Raw genomic sequence first — 16,026 nt, 5'->3', positions numbered from 1 at the left:
GCTGGATGAGTGGGTGAGTGGGTGTTGGATGTGAAATATATCTATTGTTTAAAACGAATTGGTCTTCACTTAATTCATAATTAACTTCACTTTCACTTAATTTACACTAAACTTCAGTCACATAGGCTTAAGTAGTTCCATTAATAAGAGAATAGCACATTCATCACGTTGGTTAATTAGTCTCCCATAAACAAACGAGTCCACCCCATTTTCAACCTTCTATTTTTCGATGTGGGTCCACATACCAATAAAATCACTTAGTGTAGTCCAGCCCAAAAGAGATAAGTTTCCTAGATTTATTTTATTTATTTATTTATTATTTTTTTTGCTCTCTAAGTTTCCTAGATTTGGTACTTGCAATTTGAACCAAAAACAAAAGCATGTATATCTTTAACCTTTTTTTTTTTTATTTTTTTTTAATATTTTATTTTTTTTATGTATATCTTTAAGCTAGCCTATCTCTATTCTATAGATATTATATTGGGATTCATCATATTATGTGGATCTACTAAGTAATAGATTCAAATCAATTAACCTTATTAAATTAAACCATACATGAAGCAGAGGTGGTTTAGAGCCATGAAAGTATACACATACTCGTGCGTGCAAAAATTAAACAAGTGCGTGTAGGTATATTACAGGATATACAACCATGGTGGTCCCACAAGAGTATCACTAGTAGGCTCAATGCTGTCTCATCAAAATTTGAACAGCACATAGCCAAACGTGCCAATATGAAAACAAGAAAAGAAAAATCAACCTTCTTTTAACTTTTCCCACTATATATATATATGTGTGCGCGCGCGCACAGCCGGAGTTATATCAACTAAAGGTGCGAACATGTCTGCCTTAACTTCTTCCTCTTCTACTCTGCTCTTTCAAGATTTTGTAGGAGACTTCTACTCAAGAAGATTGCTACTAAACATCCCTCCTTCCCCATCACCGGCTACCGCAACTCCTCCAGCCACCGGACCGAGCCACGACACCTCAGAATTTTACACCGGAGATACTGTAATCGTAATCTCTGTCCTCTGTTGTGCTGTAATATGCACAATGGGGATGTGTTCAGTCCTTAAATGTTCATTAAGGTGCACCGGTTCAGTACTCTCGGAAATCAGGAACAACCGGTTAGCCAACACAGGGATCAAGAAAAAGGTCCTCCATACTTTCCCAACAGTGACTTATTCAGATGGTTTGGATCAGCCTGGCTTGGGCACCGAGTGTGTCATATGCCTATCCGAGTTCAAAGAAGGGGAGTGTTTACGAGTTCTTCCCAAGTGCAACCATGGGTTTCACGTCTGCTGCATCGATGAGTGGCTCAGTTCACATTCCTCCTGCCCTATCTGCAGGGACTACCTCATTCAGACTTGTCAAAAGATCAGCGAGTGTACTCAGGCTACCTCATCACAACCACCAACCCAGCCGCTACAGGAAACAGTTGTAAGGATTACCCCACTAGAAGCTGAAGGTGTAATACATAATTACCGGAATGATCAAGATGTATATATAGGTATTGAAAAAATGAAGGTTCCAAGTGTGGTTTCACCATTTTGACAAGGAAAAAAATATGTGGTTTGACAAGTTGAATATATATATATATATATATATATATATATATATATGTCAAATTTATTCTTTATATATAATGATCAGTTATTTATGATCTTAGTTTTTTTTTTTATTATTTAAATGACACAATGCATGAAAGATGCAGGTCGAATATGGTAATTGTAAAGGGATTGTCATGGAACTCAAATTAACATTTTCGCTATTAATAGTTTACCATTAGGGTTGTGGCACCTCCTTTCTTAATGTTCAAGTCAAAGCAAAAAAAAAAAAAATTACCACTAGGTACAAAAAGTTGCTTCTTACCCCTCCCCTTCTCTCACTCATCCACCTTTTCCTCTTTTTATCTTAACCCTTGTAGGGTTTCTTTTTTATCAAAGCAATAAACAAGTAGACAGTAGTAATATCAAAGGTACAACTATGAAGGAAACAGAGAAGATGCTTGGTTAAGGAGAAGGAAAAGAAGACCAATCGTCAAGATTGAAATGGTGCTAGCAAGTATACAGTTTCTTGTGATAGCTCCCTTTTCTGGTTATCTATTCCTTCATGGGATAGTGCTATTTATAGGCTCGGATTCCATTGGTCATTAACCAATGGTCTCTTTCATACATGGTTTCTCACATGTATGGCTCCTAATTAGAATCACACGGGTAGTCCAGAGGGTCTAGGAGCCTGAGGAGTCCAATCCCCTCATCGAGCCTTGCATTATGTTGCTATGTTGCTTCTCCCCCAATTGGGGCATTAAATGTTGTTTGGGTGCCGATTGATCGAGCCTAACACAACATTAAATGTGATTTTAAGGTTTGCTGTCATAATGTGTATAATCACATCATCTTGTTAATTGGGTCTTGCTAAGAGCGAAGGCACTTCTTGACTTCTCATCCACCAATCCAAGATCCTCCTAAGTTTCCCAAATTTAGATCCCTTACAGCTGCGAAAGTCCTACCTTCATTTCGTGCCTTGTATGGACATATGGTGTTCTGATGGCGAGCTCTCTTGGGCTCCAATCTTTCGGTGTGTTATGAGCCTAATGTGGTACTAGGGCTTGGGGTGCTCAAGGGTTGGTCCTTCGAGGCTTGGTGGGCTTAGTGTAGTACCAGGGCTTGGGGTGCTCGAAGGTTGGTTCCTCGAGGCTTGGTGAGCCTAGTGTGATACCAAGGCTTGGGGTGCTTGAGCGTTGGTCCCTTGAGGCTTGGTGGGCCTGGTGTGATACCAAGGCTTGGTGTGCTCGAGGGTTGGTCCCTCGAGGCTTGGTAAGCCTGGTGTGACACTAGGGCTTGGGGTGCTTGAAGGTTGGTCCCTCGAGGTTTGGTGGGCCTGGTGTGATACCAGGGCTTAGGGTGCTAGAAGGTCGGTCCCTCGAGGCTTGGTGAGCCTGGTGTGATACCAGGGCTTGGGGTGCTCGAGGGTTGGTTTCTCGAGGCTTGGTGGGCCTAATGTGATACCAGGGCTTGGGGTGCTTGAGGGTGGTCCCTCAAGGCTTGGTGGACCTAGTGTGATACCAAGGCTTGGGGTGCTCGAGGGTTGATTCCTCGACGCTTTTGACTTTTCGATCAACTCGCCACTAGGCCTTGGTTATGGCTGTAATGACTTGTCAACATGCCACATCAGGATTTGATAAGTGACACATCAACATTTGATAAGTGACACCCACAACCCTTTTCCTTTACACTCGTGTTCTCCCCTTCCCCATGGGTTTATCTTTATTTTAGGCTTGGTATGCACGGCCTGCATTACTAGTCCAGTGAGAAACCATTTCATATTAATGTCTAGTTGATGTTGTTGCTTAAGAACTGACTCTAGAGGGGGGGGGGGGGGGGTGAATAGAGTCAATGACAAACAATGGATAATTTTTGCAATATAGAAAAACAATTTAAAGCAAAGTACTTAACACAATTGTGCAATTATAAAGATATAAAATAAGCAATTAAATAGCACAATTATAAAAGAGATAAGGGAAGAGAAATTGCAAACATTGACTCGGTGATTTTAGCGAGGTTCGGAAACTCCTACTCCTCGGCTTAAGACTCCTTTTGAGACTTCCCAATCCATTATGGCTTCTCCTTACGGGTGGAGAGCAAACCTTTAAATGAAGCAAGACTTTGCTTCTTTTCTTTGCTAAGAGAACAACATTCTCTTAGTCTTCCTTTGGGTCACACCAACCCGGTGGGTCAATCCAACCCTTACAATAGATAGTAGTAAGAACAATGAAGTACAACAGATCTCTCAAAGATAGTAGTACAATTTTCAACTCACAACTAGAGTATTGATGAATATAAATGAAGCTTAAACTCTATGAATGAAATAAATGAGAGGAGATGATATAAGTGAAGAATGTAAGCTCTTATAATCTCTCAAGTGTATAATAGAGCAAAAACTTTGTGAAGATTAAAGCAAGAGCACAAGCCCTCTGAGTGCTTAATTAAATCTCCCAAGATTTGAATATGAGTGAATGAGAGAGATAAAGAGAATATTTGAGAACAAAAGCTCTCTTTAATGCAATATGAAGCCTCTCAAATGATGTCTCTCTTTTATTTAGACTTTCCCCACTTTATTTTTAGAGTTTGCAAGCTCAATATAGCTGTTAGGAGTTAAATGCACAAAAGTCGAGGAGAAAAGAGCCGTTGCATTTTGAAATCTGCAGATTCGACAGGAACCAGTCGACGTATGGCATAAACCGGTCGACGTCTTTGCATGAACAGGTTGATGATGCTCCAAACCGGTTGACGTATGTTATGTTCCTGAAATTTCAGTACTACTTGGATACCGGTCGACGTATGCATCAAACCAGTAAACGTAAATGATATGTTCCTGAAATTTTAGTACTGCCTAGATACCGGTCGACATGAAGCTAGAATCGGTCGACGTAAAACCTAGTGCATTGATAGTTTTGACAGATGACAGCTTATGTATAGGACTTTCAGTACAGGATATCTACACACAACTTATTTCCATTGAAAATATTTAAGTAAATGTCTCCATTTACTTTAAGTTTACAATGCAAATAAGGGAGTACCCTCCATTTGGATTCAATGAAAAATACTAAAAAATTGAAATCCAACTAAATCAAAATGTAGAAATTCAGTTTTAGTACAAATTTGGATTTCCGACAGTTTTGGTAAAAATGAATCCTTATGTAGACCAATGTAGACTTGGTCAAAAATTCTGATACAATCAGTTTAGGCTAGTTGAAGTATAAAGAGTTATTACCGGGAAAAATTATTTTGAAATAATCATTATTTCAAAAATTCATTTTTCACACTTAGCCAAAAAACACAGTTTTTCATGACGCGTATTCTGGGGTCCTAATGTCCGTTACCAACTCATGGTAATAAAGGCTTCTCATGCCTTAATTGTTGACCAATATGAATTTTATGATTGATATGCATAGTCTTAACATTTCTAGCATAAGTGATGAGTTCTTTCAAAGCTTATGCAAGCTTGAACTAACTCACTTTTTAGCAAAGACTCCATATGTCAATTGTATATGAATGAAGTACATAGTCAATTACTAATGGATATAGGAGCATACGAATGATGATATGATATGCATGGTGCTATAGAGATAAGTTTCAAATGGATTCATAAATACTTTGACATTGAATCCTAAACACTTGCCACCCTATCTACCCCTTTCTTCACGCTTTGTCTATGATCGTGTAGGCTTTCAGGTGGACTCGCTTTCTTCCTTTCTTTGAATTGCTTTCTTGCTCGTTGTAGTCCAAGCTATCTTTGGATGGACTTTACATTTGGTTCCTTACAACTTCAAGTCTTCTTTGTATCCATTTCTTTCATTGATGTGATCTTGAATAATAGAATACTTGAAATGATCTTTATAGCTTCATTGAGGTCATTCTTTGAATGTGAATAATCTATATAACACTCATTGTAAATATTAGTCCTTAAATACCATTAATGGTTTGTTATCATCAAAACAACTAGATTGTCCTTTGATGAAATCCTTAAGGTCAACAATCTCCCCCTTTTTGATGATGACAAAACATTGATGTGTTCATAAGCAAATGGAGTAGCATTTGAAAAATGCTCCCCCTATCAAAGTGCATTCAATAAACATAATGTTATAAAACTACATGCTTGATATATCATAAATCATTTTAGACGTAAAGATGCATTTAAGATCATTTAACACATCACATATCTCTCCCCTTTTGGCATCTAAAAAAGGTGGGAGGTCTAAACAACTTCATTAAGCACTTAGCATTTAGTATAGTGAAGCAATGAAAGCATGAGTTCGACACATCATTAAGGTTCATGGCATATACAAAAGTATACATAAAGCATAAACCCAAGATGGAATATATACTCAATTAAGCAAAAGTATACAAAAGTATACATAATAGTTCGTAACAAAAATAAAAATGAAGCAAGGATTAGAGTAAGCCAAAAGGCAAAAACCTTTGTAGAGGCAAAGCTAGGAAGTTAAGTGTGCTTCAATCCTAAAATATATTTTTCCCATTTGATGTATTCAATAAAGAGGGAAAAATTTTCAAAGTTATGAAAGCTCATAAGAATGGAATATAATGACCAAAAAGTCATTTTAAGGCATGTTTTGACAATATACAAGATAAGTCAATTAAGCTAAGCAAATCATGCAATATTCCTTCACAAGGGATTACTAATAATCTCCCCCTACAACATGCTTCCATTTACATCATATATTATTCAATGATTATTCAACTAATGGAACAATAACGCAATGATAGGTAAAGTATGCTTAAGATATATCATAAAGCAAGTTATACTTAAAAACCCTTAATTCATTAATGGAAATGATAAGATGTATTATTTGAAAATCATGGGTTTCCCAAAAGTATATAAGCCAATAAAGAGATGTAATTATAACACATAGGAGCAAGTATGGCTAAAATCATCAAAAATGAGGTCTTGACACCAAAATAACTTCTTTAAGAGATGTGGTGAGAGATTGGCAATATGAATTTTCATGTGGATGAGCTAACTATCTCTTCTAGATGCATTCTTTAAGAAGTGATGCAAAAACATTACATGAAGTTCTAAAGTGCCAAAAAATGGATATATCAAAATAGTATAGCACTTGTGATATCACATTAGTCATCTAAGCTAGAATATAGTATCCTTTGAATGTCATATTCCCAAGACTAAAGAGTCAAATAGATATATGAAATTTAAGTTCATGACATTTGAGGAGTTTAAACTCTAGAAGAAATCATGTTTACTCATTATGCTAATTTCAATTTATTTTGCATGTTAGAGGTAAGCTTCTTTACACAAATCATAAATGTTGATCCAATGATAGTATATATGATCAATCAACATATTTTCATGAATGGTTTTGAAAACACATATATATCAATTTAGTCAAAAACCATCAATCTTGAGAAAATCACTAAGCCTTTCAAAGAGAGCTCTAGGAGCTTATTTTAATCACATAAGGTGAAAGATAATTTTAAACATATAGTTCAAAATTTTATGCATTTCAATTCTGGGTGATTTTTCTTCATAGCTTTTAAAAATGAAGTCAAATAAAAATCATTTTATACAAAAACATGTAACATTTTTATTACTTCAATTGAAAGTCATATTTGCACAAAGACATGTATTCAATTTATTCTTTTTGGTGTAACCTTTGGGAATAGTCTAGCTTAGTTATAAATGATACCTCAAGATACTTATCATGAAGAGATTACACAGTAAAGGAATATAGTTAAAAGTATATCAACTATTAAGAAAGAATTAATTCCTCTAATTTACACAATAGAGTGTTCACCAATGAATGATCAATTGGATGGTAGTGAACAATTCTTCAATTTTTAGGAAGGTATCATAAATTCTCATTCTTCATTTTCATGAGATGGCTCTTCCATGGAGATTTCTTCCTATCCAAATTTGAACTAACATTTTCTAGTTCAAATTAATCATATTTTATGTGCAAATGATGCCAAAAGAATGTAAATGAAACATTTAAAAACACAAAGGCACATAAATGACTTTCTAGACATGGCTACTTTAAATAAATCCAAATGAAGTAGCTTTAAAAATCTTTAAGTGACTTTCTTTAATGGCATGTAATTGCAATATCTTTTACAAATTTAGTCTTGGTTGACAATAAATTTATGCTAGCATGTTCAAGTCGCATAATCCAAGACATACTACTTTAATAGATTTGAATAACTTTAAATGAAGTAGCTTTAAGGATTAACAATGAGTCTTAACAAACTACTTTCATATAGATTATTAAAATCTATACCTTAGACATTTTTTGCAACAAGTAGCATTCAGGTTAAGATCACCATCCATATTAATTATGCCATGACTAGATATAGAAATGATAATATAGTCCTTATCACATAGCACAATTAAGTCACATTTAAGCTTATCAATTAAAAGCACATTTGAGATGAAGAATAGGATATTTACCGAAGTAAATAATTCCATTAGCTTTGGCACGGTTTCTCAATGTAGTGCATTCTTCATCCTTTTGTGAGATAGAAGAAATCTTGGTTTAATTTCTCCTTATATGCTTAAACCATCCATATTTTAATTCACTTGTTCTTGATCGAAGAGGTCTTTAACCTACAAATATGCTCAAGTGAAATTCTTTGGTACCCCATTCTTTTAGGGTCCTTGTGAGTTAGCACAAAATGATAAGGCTCCTTTTGGAACTTAATAAAATGCACAAATGTGGTGTGACGGCCCAAGTTTTTCAACCCTGTGCGTTAGTGATGAACTGAAAGTTGATCCGATAACGGATCCGAAATGCGGAAGCAAAAGGTAAACCAAAATCTTAAGAGGTAAGAGTCACTCCTAAGACATAAATGTGACCCTCCATGAGTTCACAAAGCTCAAAGAGAATAAAGACGGAAACAAGGGTCAAAAATGACAAAATTCGTTATCCAATGGTTAAAAAGGTCAATTCACAATTAAAAGGAGAAGCTTGACTCTAAAAAAGTCAAACAAGGTTAATACAACCTAATCTATTCATTTTGAAACATTCTAAGAGGTTCCATAGACTTTGGCTAAGAATCCCACAAAATGCCCCATCCCGGTTGAGCGAAAACTGACACTGCTTCACTAAAACATACATAACTCCCACTGTGTTTAGAATCTAAGAATGGTATTGGTACCATTGGAAAGCTGACTCAAAATCCTTGAGTTTAGGCTCAAGAATCACCCCATTTGGATTAGAAACAAAGAAGTTATGAGCCATTGAAGTCGGATGATTAGTGCTGCAACTCAACAGAAGCTAGGCTCGGGTTCTAGCTATTTTCGGTTGACCGAAATGGACTTTCGGATGACCAAAATGAAAGTGCTGAGAGCTGAAAACAAGAAGGAAAGTGCCTGCTTGTTTCGGTAATGAAAGTGCTGAGAGCTAAAAACAAGAAGGAAAGTGCCTGCTTGTTTCGGTCGACCGATATGGTCCTAAACAGTAGAAAAGGCTACTGGAATGTGATGTATACTGTTCATTAGCAATTCCATTTGCCATCGGTCGATCGAAATAGAGTTTCGGTAGACCGAAACACCACAAAAAGCTGCTGATGAACCTGCTAACAGCCTAAGGTGCTAAGGTCCAACTTCTACCTTGAATCCCTTCATGAAATGGTTCAAAATGGATGTGCAAAACTGATTTTCAATGAGTTTAGTGAATGTGAACATGTCAACAACTTTAATATCAGTAAATGAATATAAAACAATGGCCCATGGCCCCATACACATCATTTATAAGATTTTGACCTCTCAAACCTCAAAGTTTGATTAAAAGACATTTGAAGCAAAACTTTGTTACCAAAAGTGTCTAAGTACAAAAGTAGACATGCTTGGCCTTTGGCCTCATTACATACATGCTTAAAATGTCAAAAGTGATTACTTAACATCTTTACACATCAAGGAAATTACGTAATCTTCAAAAGTACCATACATACATGGTATACAAAATATAACTTCAAAAGTTAAGCATGCTAAACACTTGCATGTTAATATACAAAAATGCTTCAACAAGCTCAAAAGCCTTTAAGGATGATGAGCATCCATGAACATAGTTTCTTTACCTGAAAAACAACCCAAACCACTAGGGTGAGTAATCAAGTTACTCGTAGGAGAAGCATATGCGTATACCGTAAAGTTTCAATATCATTGCAAGATCAATATAGACGAATACAAGGGAGCATTCCACTTAACGTCTATGTTCAAGGTGTGCTAAGGGATCATCTTAATCTAACTTGAATGATTCTTTAGCAATACAAATCAATATCAATGTACTTAACAACATCAATTCGCCAATAACAAGAATTTCAAGCTACAATTAAGCATTGGTTGTCAACTTGAAATTTAATGCGAAAACAAGTAATGGAAGACTTGGACATCACGTCTCGGACTTAACCAATATCAATACGGTTATTCCGGGCATTAACCCGCTAGGAAGACCACCCTAGTGCGCACTATCTCAATTGGGGAGAACTCATACCTCCCGCACTAAAGCCGAACTTTAGCCATGTCACATGTAACAATGTCCCAAGACATTCCAAAATATATATTAAGTTCAAAACTTCTATATATATAATAAGGCATACAAACCACCTTCCATGCACAAGTATTTTAAATCCATACAAACCATGTTTTAGGGTTTCAAATCTAGAATGGCATGCCAAATGACAAATTCGTATCATGATATTATGCACAATACAATATCACAAATTTATCAATTCAAGTCATGCCTCAATAACAAGCTCTATATACTAATTATCAACATTTAGTAATAGGCTCATAAATTAATCACAATTTGTAATTCACAAGAACATAGAATTATTATCACAAAAATACAGTAATTCAAGTCAATAAGAATTGCATATAACACTAATAATTCTACTAGAATTCTATATTACTACCACATGTGAATTTACTAGAATTTAGCATCTACTAAAATATATAATCCTTCTACACATGGTTTACACATATCATACATGCTTAAATCAATAAACCCTAAGTCAAGAAGTGAGGGTTTCCTATAATATGCAACACTATCATATCAAAAGCATGTACACAATATATATTAAACCACAAGGACTATAAAACACTTAGAATATAAACATACTACCACCCCTACCTCAATAGAGAATTGAATCTCTATAATCCAAGCTACCAAGCACAAAATGGAAAACAAGGTTAGGATTCTTGAAGAGGAGAGTGAAAGGAATCTTTTCTCTCCTAAGGTCAAAAGTTTAGGGTGAGTGGAAGAGTGCCAAAAGTGAAGTCAAAGCTCTTTACTAAGCTTTCTCTAATGAAATCTTTGCTAGGGTTATGAAGAACAAGTGTAAAAGATGAACGAGAAGGTGAAAATGGTGAGTGGAGTGTCTAGAGAACCTCTACTCACTATATGCTCTTACACTACCTCTCTCACACACACATGCAAGACTAAATCTTGAGCTTACACTTGTCACTAATCCAATGCTCCATCCTAGGCTTAATCCTAAGCCTACACTTGTCACAAATCAATGGCTACATGTACACCAATCTAAGGCCAACACATGGATGAATCTCCACCCACCAAATGTTAAGAAGTCATGGTGCCAAGTCTCTTCACCTAAATGCCAACAAATGGCTCCTTGAGAGTGTGACACTTGTCACACTTTCCAAAAATTGCAAAATGGTCATTTTTCAAAATATCTTCCAAAATAAATTGCAAAAAGGTCCCTAAAACGAAAAATAATTATTTTACATAATTACACTAAAACCCCAAAAGTTATAAATAATTACACTAAAGTATGCATTCATGCCCTTTACAAGAAAAGTACTAATCTAGCATGCTTTTCAAGAAAAGTAAAAATACCGATGTCATGGAAATCAAATACCATGAATGCATGCAAAACCGAAATCAAATCCGAGCACAACAAGTGAGGTTACGCAAGGAAAACCAATAAACGGGTAAAAGACGAAAAAAGGAAAAGACAAAATAGGAAAAAGACGAAAAAAGAAAATCACCGAAAATGAAAAAGGAGGAAAAAGATTGGGTCATTACATGTGGTACTCACTTTAATTAACATGCTTAAAATTTAAATTTGCAATTTTAGTAGATCTAGCATGTTAATGCATTTGACAATTTAAGGAATAGATAAGCTTGTGATTACATTCAATTTAATGGATCCATATGAAATGAATAAGAGTTAAGTGGAAAGCATAATTTTATATATGGATCATAATGTAATTCCATGTGCATTATCCATGGTCAAATTCAAGAAATAACAATGAGATTTTTCAAGGTGGGCAAAAATGAATTAGGTGCCCCATTTTTTAAATCCTTGAAAGATTCAATAATTAAGGAAGAGCTTTCCTTTCCAAAAATAAATTTCATTTTCAAAGAATGTTAGTTGAATGGAAAGTAAATTCCTTCTCAAGACTTACACTTTTTAGAACGATTTTCTTCTAATTCAAGAGAAAATCTTCAAATGCAATTTCAAGTAATGTAATACATGAAGAATTATTTTATAATCAATAAAGGCATGCATTTAAACAAATTGCATAAACAATGAGTAATTGTACCAAGAAGATAAAAAATCTACAATGTATATCATCTTCAATGGTCTAGTATAATTCTCATTTTAGGGATTCTTCATATATAATGATCATTGGCATAAGAGTACATTTTCATTTTTGATGCTCATAGATGATTTCAACATATCATGGAAGAATATAGTCAAGCAATTTTGAGCATGAAAATATCCTTTAGCATTTACCGATTACCTTGCCCTTAGAGTTTTTCCAAGGTGTGATGCATCCTTTATAATCCTTGAATAAATAGGATGCCATCAAGCAACCCTACAAGGAAAACTTAGAAAATCTTGTTTTAGTACCCAAATTTTCTTGGGTCCATGGGAGTTAGGCAATGGAACATAAGTTCCTTTTGGAACCCAAATCTCTTTTGACCTCAACTTCTTTCTAAATGGACAATCATGAATCTTATGTCCTAATCTTTTACAATAATCGCATTTAAAGAATTGGGTACCACTCTTGACAAAGTGATCATACAAAGGCTTTCTTCTTCTAAACAAGCATTCATCTTTAATATGAGGATCATATCCTATCTCATTTTTTAAGAAAACACTTCTTTGATTACCAAGCATAATACTCAAATTCTCTTTTTCTTTAGTAAACTTTGCTAAAATGTCATTTTAATCATCAATGATTTTCTTTAAAGACTCATTTTCGGAAATAAGATCAATTGATGAAGACTCTTTAGAGAATACATATTTCATTTAATTTTTCAATGACTCATTTTCAATTTGAATCTTTCTAATTTTTGCATAAGGTAATGATTTTCCTTTTTCAAAGAGTCATTTTGTATTTGAACTTTTCATATCTTTGAATGAGATCATGGTTTTCCTTTTTAAAGGAAGCACATTTCACAAGCATATTTTCTAGCACACCTTATAACTCTTTAAACGCATCAACTAATTCATTGTGCTCATCAACTAACTCATTATAGGAAATATTTACATCAAAATCATCATGGGTAGAATTTACCTCATCTTCGTCGGCCATGAGACAAAGATTGACCACCTCTTTGATGTTACTTGCTTCTTTGCTAAAAGCTTGGAGGTCTATACTCTTAGCTTGCATTGCATCACTTTCTTCACTATAAGTGGAAGAGTTAGTTCTATCAATAACATTAAAATGATTAGTAATGTTAGTAAAATTATAATGCATCTCATTTATGCTAGAGGGTTCATTTATATTTGATTCCTTATCATGACTTGATTCAATAGATGCTAATTCAAGCAAGTCCCAAATTTCTTTAGCCGTTCTACAAAAGATAATTTTATTAAACTCACTTTTGCTTAATGCACAATAAAGAAGACATATGGCTAAAGTATTACATTGTATTAATCTATGATCATTTTCATCCCATTCCCCTTTCGATTTAAGAATTTTATTTCCTTCAAAAAATTTGGTTGGGATATGACCACCATTTTCTATAACTTTCCACACATCAATACCAATACTTTTTAAAAATGCCCTCATTTTAATTTTCTAATAGATATAATCATTTCTATCAAAACAAGGAGGTTTATCAATGGGATAACCTTCTAAGTGTGTGATACTACTATTGTTCGCCATGATCGTACTCTAAGATGGTTAAATCCTTTAATATAATTTAGGCTCTGATACCAATTGTTGCCCAAGAATTGACTCTAGAGGGGGGAGGGGGTGAATAGAGTCAATGACAAATAATGGATAATTTTCGCAATATAGAAAAACAATTTTAAGCAAAGTACTTAACACAATTGTGCAATTATAAAGATATGAAATAAGTAATTAAATAGCACAATTATAAGAGAGATAAAGGAAGAGAAATTGTGAATATTGACTCGGTGATTTTAGCGAGGTTCGGAAATTCCTACTCCTCGGCTCAAGACTCCTCTTGAGACTTCCCAATCCACTATGGCTTCTCCTTACGGGTGGAGAGCAAACCTTTACATGAAGCAAGACTTTGTTTCTTTTCCTTGCTAAAAGAACAACATTCTCTTAGTCTTCCTTTGGGTCACACCAACCCGGTGGGTTAATCCAACCTTTACAATAGATAGTAGCAAAAACAATGAAGTACAATAGATCTCTCAAAGATAGTAGTACAATTTTCAACTCACAACTAGAGTATTGATGAATATAAATGAAGCTCAAACTCTATGAATGAAATGAATGAGAGGAGATGATATAAGTGAAGAATGTAAACTCTTATAATCTCTTAAGTGTATAATAGAACAAAAACTCTATGAAGATTAAAGCAAGAGCACAAGCCCTTTGAGTGCTTAATTAAATCTCTCAATATTTGAATATGAGTGAATGAGAGAGATGAAGAGAAGATTTGAGAACAAAAGCTCTCTTTAATACAATATAAAGCCTTTCAAATTATGTCTCTTTTTTATTTAGACATTCCCCACTCTATTTATAGAGTTTGCAAGCTTAATATAGCTGTTACGAGTTAAATGCACAAAGGTCGAGGAGAAAAGAGCAGTTGCACTTTAAAATCTGCAGATTCGACAGGAACCGGTCGACGTATGGCATAAACCGGTCAACGTCTTTGCATGAACCGGTTGATGTATGCTCCAAACCAGTTGACGTATGTTATGTTCCTGAAATTTCAGTACTGCCTAGATACCGGTCGACGTATGCATCAAACCAGTCGACGTATGCATCAAACCAGTAGACGTAAATGATATGTTCCTAAAATTTCAGTACTGCCTAGATACCGGTCGACATGAAGCTAGAACTGGTCAACGTAAAACCTAGTGCATTGATAGTTTGACAGATGACAGCTTAAGCATAGGACTTTCAGTACAGGACATTTGCACACAGTATTTATATGTCCATTTACTTTAAGTTTACAATGTAAACAAGGAAGTACCCTCCATTTGGATTCAATAAAAAATATTAAAAAATTGAAATCCAACTAAATCAAAATGTAGAAATTCAGTTTTAGTACAAATTTGAATTTCTGACAGATTTGGTAAAAATGAATCCTTACGTAGACCAATGTAGACTTGGTTAAATTTTTTGATAAAATCAGTTTAGGCTAGTTGAAGTATAAAAAGTTATTACCGGGAAAAATTATTTTGAAATAATCATTATTTCAAAAATCCATTTTTCACACTTAGCCAAAAACACAATTTTTCATGACATGCATTCTGGGGTCCGAATGTTTGTTACCAACTCATGGTAATAAAGTCTTCTTATGCCTTAATGGTTGACCAATATGAATTTTATGATGGATGTGCATGGTCTTAGCATTTCTAGCACAAGTGATGAGTTCTTTCAAAGTTTATGCAAACTTGAACTAACTCACTCTTTAGCAAAGACTCCATATGTCAATTATATATAAATGAAGTGCATAGTCAATTGCTAATGGATATAGGAGAATACGAATGATGATATGATATGCATGGTCCTATAGAGATGAGTTTCAAATGGATTCATAAATACTTTGACATTAAATCCTAAACACTCACCATCATATCTACCCCTTTCTTCACGCTTTGTCCATGATCGTGTAGGCTTTCAGGTGGACTCGCTTTCTTCCTTTCTTTGAGTTGCTTTCTTGCTCATTGTAGTCCAAGCTATCTTTGGATGGACTTTACATTTGGTTCCTTGCAACTTCAAGTCTTCTTTGTATCCATTTTTTTCATTAATGTGATCTTGAATAATGGAATACTTGGAATGATCTTTATAGCTTCATTGGGGTCATTATTTGAATGTGAATAATCTATATAACACTCAATGTAAACATTAGTCCTTAAACACCATTAATGGTTTGTTATCATCAAAACAACTAGATTGTCCTTGGATGAAATCCTTTAGGTCAACAGATGTAATTTATGAAAAATTAATAGAAAATAAGTTACAAATTGATCAAGGGAAAGATCAGGAACGGAAAATGTTTGAAATGGAAAGTCACTAACGTGCCAGTAGCTTAGC

General features: G+C 34.7%; 1 protein-coding gene across 1 annotated transcript; it reads left to right on the top strand.

Moving 5' to 3' along the window:
- The first annotated feature begins 840 nt into the window (after window positions 1-840).
- LOC132267693 (RING-H2 finger protein ATL78-like) lies at window positions 841-1,892 on the top strand. The gene has a single exon (XM_059768809.1). The coding sequence runs from the start codon at window positions 841-843 to the stop codon at window positions 1,552-1,554; it is 714 nt and encodes a 237-aa protein (XP_059624792.1). The 3' UTR covers window positions 1,555-1,892.
- Window positions 1,893-16,026: the final 14,134 nt, after the last annotated feature.

This window comes from Cornus florida, unplaced genomic scaffold (assembly GCF_030987335.1).
Source record: "Cornus florida cultivar Cherokee Brave unplaced genomic scaffold, ASM3098733v1 CherokeeBrave_3.0.0_Hap2_Chr07, whole genome shotgun sequence".
In the NCBI taxonomy this organism is placed as follows: domain Eukaryota; kingdom Viridiplantae; phylum Streptophyta; class Magnoliopsida; order Cornales; family Cornaceae; genus Cornus; species Cornus florida.
The sequence above is the reverse complement of the archived record's forward strand: the minus strand, read 5'-3'. Positions and strand labels throughout refer to the sequence as shown.